General features: G+C 44.0%; 1 protein-coding gene across 2 annotated transcripts in view; it reads left to right on the top strand.

Annotated features, from left to right (window-relative positions):
- LOC143984011 (uncharacterized) overlaps positions 1-17299 on the top strand; it is a 75052-nt gene that overhangs the window by 50269 nt on the left and 7484 nt on the right. Inside the window, exons 11-16 of one of the 2 annotated variants that reach the window (XM_077484268.1) lie at positions 721-779; positions 5797-5825; positions 6788-6834; positions 9833-9876; positions 12323-12348; positions 16440-16494. In XM_077484268.1, the coding sequence (XP_077340394.1) occupies positions 721-779; positions 5797-5825; positions 6788-6834; positions 9833-9876; positions 12323-12348; positions 16440-16494 (260 nt within the window). The remainder of the gene's footprint in view (positions 1-720; positions 780-5796; positions 5826-6787; positions 6835-9832; positions 9877-12322; positions 12349-16439; positions 16495-17299) is intronic. The other variant, XM_077484269.1, reaches the window with a different exon arrangement.

The raw sequence follows: 17299 nt of genomic DNA on the forward strand, positions 1-17299 counted from the left end.
CACAGCATCAGCACATTTCCCTCTCAGAATGGCGGTCTGCCTTCTTTACATAGGCAGAACGACGGGTCTGCCTTTCTCCTGAGCGATCGGCGGGTCCCAGCAGACCCACTGATTGGTCTCCGCTGTGTCTAACCACAGCGGGAACGGGTCCCCGGCGGCACGTGTCCCAAACGCGGAAGTGTCAGATCACGTACTACGTATGTGATCCGGCACAGAGTGGCTGCCCTGCCGCAGTATATCTAAGCAGTTAAAACCTACTGTAACCCAGATTATCATCTTCTTCTTTTTTTTTTTTTTTTTTTGGGTGTATTGCTGGGTGACTGCATACCGTGCATAAGTGTTCTAGGAATTGCCAGTGGTCCACAATTTTGTGGTTTGGTAACAACATATTAGTGGTCAAAATCTTATAATAAAATTTGTGCCTTTTTAAAGATGAAGTATCACTACAAATTTCGAATCCTTATGGAATCCATCAGAAGACCTAGTTCATTGGCACTTGATCCTGTTGTGATCTGTGCTTTGGTTGCTGAGCAAAATAACTTGACAGCTTCTTGGGGGGACACCTTACGGATTTAACATTTGTATTGATACTTTAATTTCTATATATGCTGTTTTTAGATAGTTGTATTGGTCATGCCAAACAGTTTTTTGTTAGTAACCAGCTGTTAGGATATGGCATTATATATCTTTGTACAGTAAACATGTCTTACATTCTTGCAGACACGGATAGCTCTGGATCATCAGAAAATCCATCGACATCATTTGGAACTGGACCATCGGTAAAGAAGGCATTGTAATATTGGTCACAGTTTCTCACTGTATGTTGTTCAAAAGTATTTTACTTAGAGGAGCTCCAGCCCCCCCCCCAAATGTAAAAGTCCGCAGCTACAAATCTACTTTTGAGTGAAACGCTGCTTTTAAAGCAGGAGTCCGCCGGGAGTTCCGCCTTTTTTTTTTTTTTATTTTATTTTTTAAAAGCCAGCAGCTACAAATACTGCAGCTGCTGACTTTTAAAATAAGGACACATACCCGCCCAGCGCGCCCGCGATGTCGGCACCCGAAGCCGATCTCTCGATCGTCTCTCGGGTGCTGCCGCCGCCATCTTGGGTATGGGAATCAGGAAGTGGAGCCTTTCGGCTTCATTTCCCGGTTCCCTACTGCGCATGCGCGAGTCGCGCTGCGCAATAAGGATGGTCCCGCTGCCTCTGGGATCTGTGTGTTTCCCAGCAGGCAGCGGGGGACTTTCGGAAAGGGGCGTAGATCTACGCCCCTTTCCGCAGATAGCCATGCCGGAAGTGGGTGCAGATACCTGTACTGTACAGGTACCTGCACCCCCCTGAAAGGTGCCAATTGTGGCGCCGGAGGGGGGGAGGATTCCAATGAGCGGAAGGTCCACTTTAGGGTGGACCTCCGCTTTAAATACTTTTTATGTTCTTTATGGGTTACCAGACTGCCTATTTTAGCACTTGATAACTGGTGGGGTTTAGCATTTCCACTGAGAGCTTGAAATTAGAAATGTTGAAGACTGAGCGAATGTGAACATAGTAGTAATTCCCTGCGCTGTTGCCCCCCCCCCCCCCCCTTCTTACCTGATAATTTCTGTACACAGCACTGGTCCCTAGAAGTGTACTGACTGATGACAGATCTGCTGACACTTGTCCTTTAGGCATACTTTTCTTAAGATCATTGTCACATTTGTCATTGCCAGGTGTCACAGCGGGCCCCATTAACATTCTTCTATGGGGCCCCATGATTTGTAGCCTATTTTATGCTCTAAACCAAACTTTTTCTTAACAAATGGCCGGTTTGCTGTCCTTCAGACTTTAGGAGGGCCAGACTGTGGCCATTGGAAGTAGAAAATGGCCCTGCATTAGTTGGGATAAACAATGCCCCATCTTTGGTGTCATTGAGAGAAACTGTGCCCCATTGTCTGTGAATTAAAAGCAAGCAGATGGCTGCAGTTTAGAGACCACTACTCTAAACTTTAGTTCTAAAAGGACTTCCCGTTAAAAAGTATGATTAACCACTTTCAGACCGGACCATTTTGCTGGTAAATGACCAGAGGTCTTTTTACACTTTGGCACTGCGCTGCTTTAACTGGTAATTGCGCGGTCATGCAATGTTGTACCCAAACAAAATTTGCGTCCTTTTCTTCCCACAAATAGAGCTTTCTTTTGATGGTATTTGATTGCCTCTGCGATTTTTATTTTTTGCGATATAAACGTAAAAAGACCGCAAATTTTGAAAAAAAATGATATTTTCTACTTTTTGTTATTAGAAAAATCCAATAAACTCAATTTTAGTCATACATTTAGGACAAAATGTATTCAGCCACATGTCTTTGGTAAAAAAAAAGTCAATAATTGTATATTTATTGGTTTGCGCAAAAGTTGTCACATCTACAAACTAAGGTACGTTTTCTGGAATTTACGCAGCTTTTAGTTTACGACTGCCTATCTCATTTCTTGAGGTGCTAAAATGACAGGGCAGTACAAAACCCCCCCAAATGACCCCATTTTGGAAAGTAGACCCCCTAAGGAAATTGATAAGAGGCATGTTGAGCCCATTGAATATTTTATTTTTTTGCCTCAAGCGATTGAATAATGACAAAAAAAAAAATTTTTTTTTTTTTTTTACACAAAGTTGTCACTAAATGATATATTGCTCACACATGCTATGGGCGTATGTGAAATGACACCCCAAAATAAATTCTGCTGCTTCTCCTGAGTACGGGGATACCACATATGTGGGACTTTTTGGGAGCCTAGCCGCGTACAGGGCCCCGAAAACCAAGCACCGCCTTCAGGCTTTCTAAGGGCGTCAATTTTTGATTTCACGCCTCACTACCTATTACAGTTTTGAAGGCCATAAAATGCCAAGATGGCACAAAACCCCCACAAATGACCCCATTTTAGAAAGTAGACACCCCAAGCTATTTGCTGAGAGGCATGTTGAGTCCATGGAATATTTTATATTTTGCCACAAGTTGCGGGAAAATTACAAACTTTTTTTTTTTTTTTTTTTTTTTCACAAAGTTGTCACTAAATGATATATTGCTCATGCATGCCATGGGCATATGTGAAATGACACCCCAAAATAAATTCTGCTGCTTCTCCTGAGTACGGGGATACCACATATGTGGGACTTTTTGGGAGCCTAGCCGCGTACGGGGCCCCGAAAACCAAGCACCGCCTTCAGGCTTTCTAAGGGCGTAATTTTTTGAGTTCACTTCTCACTACCTATTACAGTTTTGAAGGCCATAAAATGCCAAGATGGCACAAAACCCCCACAAATGACCCCATTTTAGAAAGTAGACACCCCAAGCTATTTGCTGAGAGGCATGTTGAGTCCATGGAATATTTTATATTTTGCCACAAGTTGCGGGAAAATTACAAACTTTTTTTTTTTTTCACAAAGTTGTCACTAAATGATATATTGCTCACGCATGCCATGGGCATATGTGAAATGACACCCCAAAATAAATTCTGCTGCTTCTCCTGAGTACGGGGATACCACATATGTGGGACTTTTTGGGAGCCTAGCCGCGTACGGGGCCCCAAAAACCAAGCACCGCCTTCAGGCTTTCTAAGGGCGTTACAGTTTTGAAGGCCATAAAATGCCAAGATGGCACAAACCCCCCCCCCCCAAATGACCCCATTTTAGAAAGTAGACACCCCTAAATTTAGGGGTACACTAGTGAGACTAGGTAATAAATGGCGGGTGCCCTGAAACTATAAAAAAATAACTAACCAACCAGCGTCACCTGTAACAGTTATATGGTGATCACTGGTGAAAGGGTTAACTAGGGGGCAATCAGGGGGCTTTATGCGGTAGTATATGGGGGTCCCTGGCGCTATAAAAAGCTGCGGCGAACCTAAATACCTACCTGCCTAACTAGCGTCACCTGTGACACTAATACAGCGATCAGAAAAACGATTGCTTATTAGGCTGGGTTCACACTGGAGCGATGCGGGAACGCCACGAATGCGCGGCGGGTTCCCGCATCGCATGCCTCCCGGCGGCAGTTCACACTGCCCTATGCGAACTGCTGGGAGTGTCAGTGAAATGTTAATGACACCCCCAGATCAGTTCGCATATCGCAGTGCGATCTGCAAACTTGGATCGCATGGTGTGAACACCCATGCGATCCGATTCTGCTGCGGACCAAAAAAAGGGTCCCGTGCGAGTTTGCGGCGGGTGCGACACGAATTCAGCCATACTATCTGTATAGCTGAACTCGAATCGCACAGAGATCGGATGTGATTTGCACTGCAGTGCGGTGCGAATCACATCCGTTCTCATAAACCGCTGCAATGTGAACCCAGCCTTAGTGACACTGGCGACGGGGGGTGATCACGGGGTTAAACCTTTATTGGGGGGGTTAGGGGGGTACCTTAGAACTAAAGGGGGCTAACCCTAACTGCCCTAACAGTTATTAGTCACAAATGACACCTGCCGGGTGATCAGGGGGTTAAACCTTTATTAGGTAATAAATGGCGGGTGCCCTGAAACTATAAAAAAATAACTAACCAACCAGCGTCACCTGTAACAGTTATATGGTGATCACTGGTGAAAGGGTTAACTAGGGGGCAATCAGGGGGCTTTATGCGGTAGTATATGGGGGTCCCTAGCGCTATAAAAAGCTGCGGCGAACCTAAATACCTACCTGCCTAACTAGCGTCACCTGTGACACTAATACGGCGATCAGAAAAATGATCGCTTATTAGGCTGGGTTCACACTGGAGCGATGCGGAAACGCCGCGAATCCGCGGCGGGTTCCCGCATCGCATGCCTCCCGGCGGCAGTTCACACTGCCCTATGCGAACTGCTGGGAGTGTCAGTGAAATGTTACTGACACCCCCAGATCAGTTCGCATATCGCAGTGCGATCTGCAAACTCGGATCGCATGGTGTGAACACCCATGCGATCCGATTCTGCTGCGGGCCAAAAAAAGGGTCCCGTGCGAATTTGCGGCGGGTGCGGCGGGTGCGGCGAATGGCTGAACTCGAATCGCACAGAGATCGGATGTGATTTGCACTGCAGTGCGGTGCGAATCACATTCGTTCTCATAAACCGCTGCAATGTGAACCCAGCCTTAGTGACACTGGCGACGGGGGGTGATCACGGGGTTAAACCTTTATTGGGGGGGTTAGGGGGGTACATTAGAACTAAAGGGGGCTAACCCTAACTGCCCTAACAGTTATTACAGTCACAAATGACACCAATGCAAAAAAAAAAAAAAAAAAAAAATAAATGACATTGGTGTCACTGTGACTGGGGGGCAGGGGTAATTGGGGGGGTGATCGGGGGGTAAAGGGGGGGTGTGAGTGTGCCTGGCATGTTCTACTGTGTGTGGGATGTGTTGGTGCAACTCACTGATCCGCTCTCCTCCGTGTCGGAACGAAAAATACCGACACGGAGGAGAGAATACATCACTTCCTCTCCTGTGTTTACATTACAGGAGAGGAAGTGATGTCACCGGGGATTTCCATTCGTCGGGAGCGATCGCGAGGGGGTGGCCATGAATGAATGGCCGTCCCCTCGTCCGGGATCGCTCCCGAACGAAAACCGACCGCCGCAGGCACCGGGCGGGGGCCCGATCGGGCCCCCGACCCGCGGGAGGCAAAGGACGTACATATATGTGCTTATGCCTGCCCGTGCCATTCTGATGACGTACATCGGCGTGAGGCGGTCGGCAAGTGGTTAATAATGCTTATTCCATGTCTTAACTCTAGGACAACTAAACTTATTATTTTTTTTTTTTTTTTTTCCCCTCCTCATTCATCTTTTTTCAAGCAGACAAGAAATCGTAACTCCGACCAAAGGTGAGATATAGATTCTGCAAATGATGCCTTTTCTTAGCAATACAGGGTAGCTTTAAAATGAAAACCATAAGACAGATGCAATTGAGTAATGTTTATAACTAGCAATAAGTTGGCTCTTTTTTTTTTTTTGGTCTGTTCCAGCAAATGTGAAAATGGTACTCTGTTTGCATTTAGTGCTAATTTACCAACATGTTTCAAGCACTGGGGTTTCCTTTTTGGGGCTGCAGTGTTTGAACCCATGTCAGGAATCTCGCATTGTAACGTGTTCTCATCTAAATAAAACAAAAGCTGTCAGCTCCTCAGGTTAAAAATTGAATTTTTGTTGCATACATTTGGAAATACAAGTAAAGCATCAAGACACATCTGAAAAGTGTGGCCCCTTACTCTAAACTGTCTGATTTGCCAACTTTAGGACAGATATAGCAATGCAAAAACTGAGAGCAGACTCGCCTGGAGGCAGTCCTTTCCTCAACTCTTTCCCTGCCACTGACATGTCATCCATTGGCAGCAGCAGGAAGTTTTACACAAACTCAAAGCTGCGATATAAAATGTGTGTAAATCAGGCCACTGAACGTGCCACCCCCATCCCTCCCATTCCACCGTGTGACCCCTTCTTGCCATGCTTCAATGTATCTTCTATCCAACCTGCAGACCCGGGATCCACATGGCAGGTGTCGCTGGGTCTCCCCTAGCTACTAAGATCCTGGAAGTGATGAGGATTTTATTACTTCTGGTTTCTGTGGGCTGAGTCCTGCTGTCTGTGTCAATGGACACAGCGGGACTTGGGCGTGTACCCCCATGGAAATCGACTCTCCATGGGGGCGCTCGAAGAGGAGTGGGGCAGAAAAGGAGGATCAGAGCCGCTCTATGCAAAAGCCTTGCACAGAGCAGGTAAGTATAACATATATGTATATTGTATATTTTGGACAGATCTGCTTGAATGTGTTTGTTTTGTTTTATAGTGACTATTCCCCTCAACTTCCAAATAAAAAGAGAAGCACTGCACAAGGTAAGTGTCTGCGGGGGTTTTTTTGTTTTGTTTTTTGAGAGACTTTCTGGCGAATCGGCTAGCATTTACTAGGTAGCATTCACACCACAACACGCTTTAAATGGGCTAGAAATACACTTCAACAAAGTTCCCTTTTTTTTCTTTTTTTTTTTTTTTTTTAACGCAGCACACGCTCACGCACAGAACATTTTATTTTGTGCATTCTGGTGCTCTGCCGCGCACAAACTGGAGAGTGCAAAATCTGGTGCAACTCTGTATATAAACCAATCAGTTTCCAGGTTTTTTTTTGTCAAAGCTTAGTTGAACAAGCTGGAGTTAGAAGCTGATTGGCTACCATACCCATATACATTTTCGGTAAATCAACACCATATATGTGTTTTGGGTGAAATTAACAATGAATGGCAGCACACCTATTGTAGCTGTTTTTTTGCGTTGTGAACAAGTGCTCACAAATACAAACACATTTTATGCAACTTGTTTAATCTAGTTTTGTTATATTTATTTTGTGTTTTACTATACAGAATATATTGACTACTAACAATGCTCCTACATGCCCCTCTTACATTTATTTGAAAATAAATGATCCTCCTTTTTTTCATAGACCGGTTTTAATGTCGTCTGGCTGGGTGACTTCATATTGGCAATCCAATGTTCTAAGCATGGCCAGTGGTCCATAACTTGGTGTTTGAAAAACACTGTGCTAGTAGTAAAACGTAAATAAATTCCCATTTAACCACTTGCCAACTGCCCACAGTACATTTACTGCAGGTGGCCAGTAGGGGCAGGCTGGATCATGCACATGCAATTCATCCTACCTTTTCCAGACACAATGGATTGTGGATCCCGGCTATGCAATCACATGAACACAATGTCAAAAAAGCTTGGTATGCATGAATTTCATTCATAACAGCTCTGTTTCCTGCATAGTGATGCTGTGATTAGTCCACATCTATCACATGGTACCTGGACCAATCACAACACCCTGTACCATGTGATTAGCTTTAGCCGATCACTAGTTATCACAGCTGTCATGTAACCCATTCATGACAGTTGAAAACATTGCTGTTACAATGGTCATCATTGTAACAGCAATCAAAGTGTGGGGGGAAAAAAATCCCCACTCACCCCTAGAGTACTACGATGTTACTCTGGTACAAGCTAAGAGCAGGTTTATATGTTCCACATTGCCATGCCAAAGCTAGCTTCAAAAGAAAAACAGAATGCCAATACATCTAATGGTAAGCTGCAATATATATACATTCTTGTTTTTTTTACATACTGTCACTAGTCTGTGTCCCTGATGAGCGCCACACCAGTCATATGATACTGTACTGCACTGGTGACGGTATGCAAAAGTAATTTTTTTCATTTTCAAAAAAATTGCAACTTCAAATAACTCGCCACGCCTCTTACTAAAGGCCTTAGACTGTTTACTTTGCAAAAAGGGGTCATTTGGGGGGATTTGCACTGTCCTGGCACTTTTGGGGCCTCAAGAAATTAGATGTGGTTAGCACATCAGGATTGATCAATTTAAAAAAAAAAAAAAAAAATCTCTATGGATATATCTCCTTCCTCTCGATGGATATATCTATAGTTTATACCATAGTTTGTAGACGCTATAACTTTAACGCAAGCCAATTAATATACACTTTTTGAGTTGTGTGTTTTTGGTAGTAAAAAAAAATAAAAAAATAAAACTTCATAAATTTAGACCAGAATGTATTCTACTACACATCTTTGGTGTTAAAAAATAAATAAAGACATGTAGCAGAATACATTTTGCCCTAAATTTATGAAGTGTTTTTTTTTTTTTTTTTTTTATATTGGATATGTTACAAAGCAGTAAAACTTTTTGGGGAAAAAAATTTTTTTTTTTTGTTTATTTAGCATAAAATAGACCCAGTGGTGATCAATTGCCACAAAAGAAAGCTCTATTTGTGTGAAAAGATATCAATTTAATTTGGACAGTGTTGCATGGCGCATTTGTCAGTTAACCACTTGCCCACAGGACACTTAAATCCTCTTCCTAATCAGGCCAATTTCAGCTTTCAGTGCTCACACGTTGAATGACAATTACTCAGTCATGCAACACTGTACCAATATCAATTTTTTGTCCCCTTTTTCATACAAATAGAGCTTTCTTTTGGTAGTATTTAATCACCGCTGGGTTTTTATTTTTTGCGCTATAAATAAGACTGAAAAATGTAAAAAAAATAAATGCATTTTTCTTAACATTTTGCAAATTTTGGTAATTTTTCTTCATACATTTTGGCCAAAATGTATACTGCTACATATCTTTTGGTAAAAAATAATCCAAATCTGTGTATATTTTGGTCTTTGGCACCATAGCTTGTAGACTAACTTTCACAATCATTGAAAATTGATCACACCTGAAGTACTGATGGTCAATTTTATTTCTTGAGACACTAACAACAAGCCTGGAAAGTACAAATAGACAAGGGTCCACTGATAGGGTGGCACTGATGGGCACAGATGTGGCAATGCTGGGCACTTGAATAGATAAAAAAAAAAACTGCAGCTTCTCTCTCCTGCTTACACAATTGGTTTGAGCATCGGAGAGAACTGGACATGACGCCGGTTTGTTGACAGTGATTGCTCCATCATTGGATGGAGCGATCACGTGGTAAAGGGCCACTGGGATTGGCCTGTACCCAGATCTGAGGCACCGGGTCCCGAGAATACAGCGAGCATGGACACTCGTATGCGTGTAATTCTGGGAGGATGTCATTGTACACCCTCCCCAAATTATCTGACTGCACTGTAGCCTTCATTCGGCTACGGCCCAGTTGGTAAGTAATTTAAAGGAGCGCAGTGCTAAATGTCAGAAATGGCCTGGTCATGAGGGGGTAAAACATTCTAGGGCTGAGGTGGTTGAAGTTCTATGCCATGCTGTTACCCTGATATTATTTTTCTGCTCTTTTTTAAATATGCCATATTAATGAGCAGTACTTCTAACAAAATGTATTTATTCTTACAGAAGTTGAAAGTAGTTCATCTGCGTCAGAGGATACACCAGTAAGGGTAAGTAATTAAGCTGTTGCATTCTTCACGCTTGCTTAATTCAATGTCAGAGGCTTGCAGGCCTGAAGGCCTCCATACCCAGATGCAGTTATTGTTTGGCCAATTTTCCACCAACACAGTTAATTTTTTTATTTTTGTCAAGCCAGGTGGTGCTTGTAGGGCCATCTATGGCTCAAATTTCATCTGATTCAGCACGAATCACTCAAAGAGCCCTTTCACACTGAAAGCGATCGGCATTGGCAATAAAGTGGTGCTATTCGGCTGCTAGCGGGGTGGTTTTAACCCCCGCCAGGGGCAGAAAAAGGGTTAAAACCACCCGGAAAGCGCAGCTGCGGTTCGGCATTGATTTCAGTGGGCAGGGGCGCTTTAGGAGTGGTGTATTCAACGCTCCAACAGTGTTTCAAAGAAGCTGCTTGCAGGACTTTTTGTGATGCCCTGCCAGTGCGGCACCCCAGTGTGAAAGCACTTGGGCTTTCACACTGGGATTGCAGATGAGGCTTTTTTTCAGGCACTTTACATGCGCTGAAGCACCTGTAAAACACCTCCAGAGTGAAAGGGGTCAAAATACAAGCAGTCTGAGGGCCCTAACACCATTTCTAAACTTCAATCGCTGAAGGATGAACAGACGATAAAACATTTTCTGAAAACAACCTTCAGCTACAAAGTTTTAAGAAAGCGGTTATCTGAACAGTGTTATTGCCAAGCTGCTTAGGGTAATCCTTTTTGCAGATAGGGTAAATAGGTTGTTGAGTTGAGCTTGGGAGGATCTAGCTGCAATCAGGCATATCAATAAAGAGGATGTGGAATTTTTTTTTCTTTTTTTTTTTTTTATATATGTACATCCAGAACATCCATCCCTCCCATAAACATAAAGCTGAACTCAAGTCAGATTCAGATAATTATATCAATACTAGTTGTATATATTTTTTTTTTTTACATTATGTATATGTATTTTGTAAATATTTAATATCTTTTCATGTGACAACACTGAAGAAATAACACTTTGCTACAATGTAAAGTAGTGAGTGTACAGCTTGTATAACAGTGTAAATTTGCTGCCCCCTCAAAATAACTCAACACACAGCCATTAATATCTAAACCACTGGCAACAAAAGTGACAACGCCCCTCAAACGCCTGCTTTTAATGCCAGTGTTAATTTTAGCTTTAACCTTTTATTCCCCTATAGCACTCATTGGTTCCTCCCGCCATAGCCTGTTTCACTGCTGTGACCTGTAGTAACATAGAGATTGGCGGGTAGAAACGCTGTACCTGATTTCCTGATCCCTCCCAAGCTCTGGAGATTTGTTACTGGAAATAAAAGAAAGCTGAGATACTTAAATATTCAGCATCACCCAATACTAAAACATTGGTTTGGAATAGAATAACCATTTCAATACGTTTGAAACCTTGGAAAGCTTCTGATGACAGATGCTTTATGCGGAGGACCTCGGAATTCTCTGCATACTCAGAAATAATATGCTGTGGATCCTACTTCCCTGCAGGAGGCGCCCCATCAGTCCCCCTTTCAGCCGGTACCTCTGTACAGGCTTTCTGTTTAAAAGCTGGAGGATATGTCGGTGGACCACGATAGTGCTCACCAGTGTCTCCACAGCCCATTGACACTACAAGTCTGTCTGTCGTGGTGATTGAAACTTTGAATAAATGACGTGGTTGTGTGGGCATAGCCCTGCACAGTCGAGCAGTTTACAAAAAGCGGCAGTGGGCGTGGGGAGACAAACCCTTTCCCATTGTCATGGGAGAAGGGAGACTGGGAGTAGATGCAAGTGGACATTAAAGCGGAGGTCCACCCTAAAGTGGACCTTCCGCTCATTGGAATCCTCCCCCCCCCCCCCTCCAGCGCCACAATTGGCACCTTTCAGGGGGGAGGGGGGTGCAGGTACCTGTACAGTACAGGTATCTGCACCCACTTCCGGGATAGCTCTCTGCGGAAAGGGGCGTAGATTACGCCCCTTTCCGAAAGTCCCCCGCTGCCTGCTGGGAAACGCACAGATCCCAGAGGCAGCGGGTCCATCCTTATTGCGCAGCGCGACTCGCGCATGCGCAGTAGGGAACCGGGAAATGAAGCCGAAAGGCTCCACTTCCTGATTCCCATACCCAAGATGGCGGCGGCAGCACCCGAGAGACGATCGAGAGATCGGCTTCGAGTGACGACATCGCGGGTGCGCTGGACAGGTAAGTGTCACTATTTTAAAAGTCAGCAGCTGCAGTATTTGTAGCTGCTGGCTTTAAAAAAAAAAAAAAAAAAAAAAACGCGGACTCCCGCTTTAACATTTTTGTGTTCACCCTATATACATGTGGAACATGTAACGCGTTCCGAAGGTGAACTTTTCCTTTAATATAAATGCTTATTGTATGCTTTTGATAAAATGTATTAACAACTGAACCTTTTTTTTTAATTTATTTTGATTTATGTGTTTGGAGCAGAAGATGAAGCGAACCTCTAACCCAAGGTAACATTTTGGTTATTCGTGTTTATTTAAACTATTATGACATTATGAGTGGCTTCAAACTGTAACGATTAATTATTATAACAAATGGCAGTACTTTCCACCTCTGGGGTTACGCACATACATTATATCCTTTTAAGGCTGGTTCACTATAGAAATGCAGTATGGATGCGTTTCTGCATGCAGGTTTTTAATGCAATGCGGTAAACACCCCAACCCCCCCCCCCTTTTTTTTTTCTTCATCTTAACCACTTAGTGGTTAACCACCAGCTCCCAAAGGTTTTACCCTTTTCCTGCCCAGGCCATTTTTTTGCGATACGGCACGGAGTTACTTAAATTGACAATCGCACTGACATGGGACGCTGTACGCAAATGCCCCCCCCCCCCCAAAAAAATAGAGCTTTCTTTTGGTGGTATTTGATCACCTCTGTGGTTTCTTATTTGCGCTTTAAATAAAGGCTGACCATTTCAGGGAAAAAATTTTTTTTTTGCTTTTTCTGCTATAAAAATATTTCCAATAAAAAGGAAAAAATGTAATCCCTTCATAAATTTAGGCCAATATGTATTCTGCTACATATTTTTGGTAACGTTTTTTTCCAGTAAACATATTGATTGCTTTGCCCTAAAAGTTAGTATCTTTAAACTAATAGGTTAGGGACGTTAAAGCGGGAGTCCGCGTTTTTTTTTTTTTTTTTTTTTAAAAGCCAGCAGCTACAAATACTGCAGCTGCTGACTTTTAAAATAGTGACACTTACCTGTCCAGCGCGCCCGCGATGTCGGCACCCGAAGCCGATCTCTCGATTGTCTCTCAGGTGCTGCCGCCGCCATCTTGGGTATGGGAATCAGGAAGTGGAGCCTTTCGGCTTCATTTCCCGGTTCCCTACTGCGCATGCGCGAGTTGCGCTGCGCAATAAGGATGGACCCGCTGCCTCTGGGATCTGTGTGTTTCCCAGCAGGCAGCGGGGGACTTTCGGAAAGGGGAGTAATCTACGCCCCTTTCCGCAGAGAGCTATCCCGGAAGTGGGTGCAGATACCTGTACTGTACAGGTACCTGCACCCCCCATCCCCCCTGAAAGGTGCCAATTGTGGCGCCGGAGGGGGGGGAGGGTTCCGATGAGCGGAAGGTCCACTTTAGGGTGGACCTCCGCTTTAAAAAATAAAAAAAATAATTGAAATATTTTTTTACTAGAAATGGTGGTGATCATCGATTTTTAGCAGGACTGCGACATTGAGGCAGACATATCTGACACTGACACTTTTTGGGGACGCCAATACAGTGATCAGTGCTAAAAATATACACGTCACTGTATAAATGACACTGCCATGGAAGGGGTTAACATCAGGGGTGATCAAAGGGTTAAATGGGTTCCCTATGTGTGCTTTCTAACTGTAGGGGGAGTGATTTGACTAAAGGAAAATGGAAATCCATGTTTCTGCTTGGCCGAAGCATGAAATCTCCATTTTCCTTTCTGGCAGAACAGAAGTCTGCCTTGTTTACATAGGAAGACCACCGTTCTGCCTCTCTACGAATGATCACCGGAACCGAACAGCCAACCGACTCACTGATTGGCTCCTACGGTGTCCTAATCACAGCGGGAACGGGTCTCGAGCAGTGTGCACACATCCCAGAGCCGAAGAAAATCGTGTACAGGTATGCGATTTTGCGCTTAATGGCTGCCCCGCTGCAGTATATGTACGTGGGGTGGTTAAATAATGCATGCAGGGAGAAGGAAAATTTTTGTAGGAATTTTGCGCTTAATACTAAGACAAGATTAGGTCATATGGACGAGGGTGCAAATTAACACAACAGTGACTTTTTCACAGATTTGTAATCTCTAAAAACTCTCAAGCCCGGTACTCGCGTACCTAAAGTTGTCTGCTTCAGGAGGAACTGGACGACTTTTGGTACATGTATACTGCTGTCTGTTCAACAGACCGGCTTCTTTTGAACTTTCTTCCTGGAAAACCAGCATTTGATCAGCCCATCCCTGGTAATTCTACCCAACCTTCATACGTTAACAAACCCAAAACCCAGATAATCTTGTCAGGGCTAGAATTGTAATGTTAGTCAATTCTTTACAAGTTAATGTTTCCTTTTAAAGAGGAAGGTAACTTCCTCTTTATTTCCCTGCAAAGGTAAAGCATAATGTCACTTACCTGAAACCAAAGCCTGCTATGTCACCACTGTCCCCACTAGCAGCGAACGTCCATCTTCACTCCTCTTCCTTTTGGGGCCGCGAACTCCTGCCCTGTGACTGGCCGGAATCGCGTGACATCACTCCCGCATGAACGCGGGAGCCGCCAGTCAAGGCATGACCCCTTTAGAAACAGCACGATCTGCCCTTTCTAAAGTGTGCATGCACCGTAGACATTGGAGCATGGCTTTATTGTAAATATCTCCCAAACCGTGGAGATTTAGGAGATATTTCCAGCACCTACAGGTAAGCCTCAATATAGGCTTGCCTGTAGGTAAAAGTGGTTGTACAACCACTTTAACCTGTCAACAAAATCATTTAATAGAAAAGTTGAAACTGCCCTACTAAAACTCACCAGTGACCTACTAACTGCTAAAACCAATGGGCACTACTCCATACTCATACTTTTAGACCTCTCTGCTGTCTTTGACACAGTTGACCACCTGCTCCTCCTCAGCAAATTACACTCTCTCTTGTCCTCCATGATTCTGCTTTATCCTGGTTCTCCTCCTACCTATCTTGGCGCACTTTGTGTCACAACTCCATCTCCTCCACTCCCCCTTCCTCTTTCTGTTGGGGTACCCCAAGACTCTGTCCTTCGGCCTCTCCTATTCTCACTCTACCGCTTTGTTGGGCCATCTAATAACCTCCCATGGCTTCCAATACCATCTCTATGCCGACGACGCGCAGATCTATCTCTCCTCAACTCACCCCCTCGATCTTCTCACGGATCTCAAACTTACTGAATGACATATTGATATGGATATCACACCACTTCCTCAAACTCAATCTTTCTAAAACTTGGTGTAATCCTTGACTCTGACTTCTCCTTCAGCCCCCATATCCAAATGCTGGCTAAATCTTGCCGCCTTAACCTCTGCAACCTCTCCAGAATTCGACCCTTCCTGACTGACACCACAAAGCAACTTATTCACGCCTTGATTATTTCCCGCCTTGACTACTGCAACTCTCTCCTTAATGGCCTACCCTTAAGCAGGCTATCCCCCCTTCAGTCTATTATGAATTCTGCTGCTAGACTAATACACCTCACTAACCGATCCATAACTGCTGCTCCTCTCTGCCAATCCCTTCACTGGCTCCCCTACCCCACCATGTAAAATTCAGAATGCTAACCATAACATACAAGGACATTCACAACATCGCCCCCATCTATATCCCCAACCTCCTCTCAGATATTGCCCAAATCGTCCCCTCCGCTCCTCCCAGGACCTCCCTGCTCTCTAGCTTCCTTGTAACCTCCTCCCATGCTCACATTTAAGACTTCTTCAGTGCCAGGGAAGAAGCCTATCCCACACCCACTTAACTGTCCCAGAGCCTCCCCCATCAAATCATTCTCTGCAGCTATTACCTTTTGTACCGCCCCTTCCCTTTTTAGAATGTAAGCTCTACGAGCAGGGCCCTCCTGCACCTTTTTTCATTGAGCTGTACTGTAAGTGTTGTCTCCCTATACATTGTAAAGCGCTGTGTAAACTGTTGGCACTATATAAATCGTGTATAATAATAATGTACTACCACGGCGCTCCAAAGTGCCATGGTAGTTCATTGAGAACTACAAGCAGACAGGCTCTAAGGATGTCGGGGGTTCTAGTTCATTCAGACGCACGGAGCTGTGTATCTGAATGACGAGACCGTGTCAAAGCTGGTATGGAGAACTTCTCTCTGCACTGCTACCACAGGGAGAGGAGGTGGCTGCGTGTTTCCCCACTGGAGAGGTATACCCCATGGTGCATAAAGTAAGTGCAAATCTTTCTATTGGTTAAGGTTCTGTTTATTCTTTGCTAAACAAAATGTTTTCATTGGAGTTTGACTGTAATGATCTATCTTGTGAAAAATAGATGACGAAATTATTTTCTTACTTTTTTTTTTTTTTACATACAGGCAGATCTTCAAACAAAACGCGAAGCGTACAAGGAGGACAAAAGATAATTTAGAGGTATGAGCATATGCATACTGCATTCTTTGTAGCCTTATCCTACTTCCTCATTAGGTGGTTACTATAATTATATTTAAAGACCCCTTTCACACTGGGGGGGGGGGTGCGGACGTTATAGCAGCACTATTTGCCCGCTAGTGGCCAAAGAAATGGTTAATAGCGCCCGTGTTGCGTTGCTGAAGAACTTTGCAGGTGCTTTGGCAGTGCTGCCCATTCATTTCAATGGGCAGGGTGTTTTGAGAGCGGTGTATACAGTGCTCATGCACCACCCCAAAGATGCTGTTTGCAGGACTTTTTTTTTTTTTTTTTCCTTTCCTGCAAGTGCACCGCCCCAGTGTGAAAGCACTCGGGCTTTCACACTGGGGTGGCTTGAGAGGTGCTCTTTTTAGCGCTAAAACGCCAGCAAAGCTCCCCAGTGTGAAAGGGGTCTAAGTGATGTTGCTAGAGACCCATTTTTAGATTTTGCCTGCATGTCATCTGTATTACTGTTGAATCAGATCTACGACAAACACTTAAATGTAAAAAATAAATAAATAAATTGCATGGGGAAATTTGAGCTGAACATGTGCATGTGACAGAATCTCAGTGATCATTAAAATGATTGTTAAAGTGCCTGGTATAACCACATAATAGGATGAATGAGGGAAGAAGGACTTGGAACAGGCTAAACCAGACCAGTGAGTGAAAGGGAAATGAGACAATTATGTATAAGCTGCAGGAGAATTGCACCTGCAGTTCTTTTATGCCCCATGCCAGGGGTGTCCAAACGTTTGACCTACCTGGGCCACATTGTAAGAAAATCAGT

This window comes from Lithobates pipiens, unplaced genomic scaffold (genome assembly GCF_037356315.1).
Source record: "Lithobates pipiens isolate NorthernLeopardFrog02 unplaced genomic scaffold, aLitPip1_a1.2 Scaffold_16, whole genome shotgun sequence".
Lineage (NCBI taxonomy): Eukaryota > Metazoa > Chordata > Amphibia > Anura > Ranidae > Lithobates > Lithobates pipiens.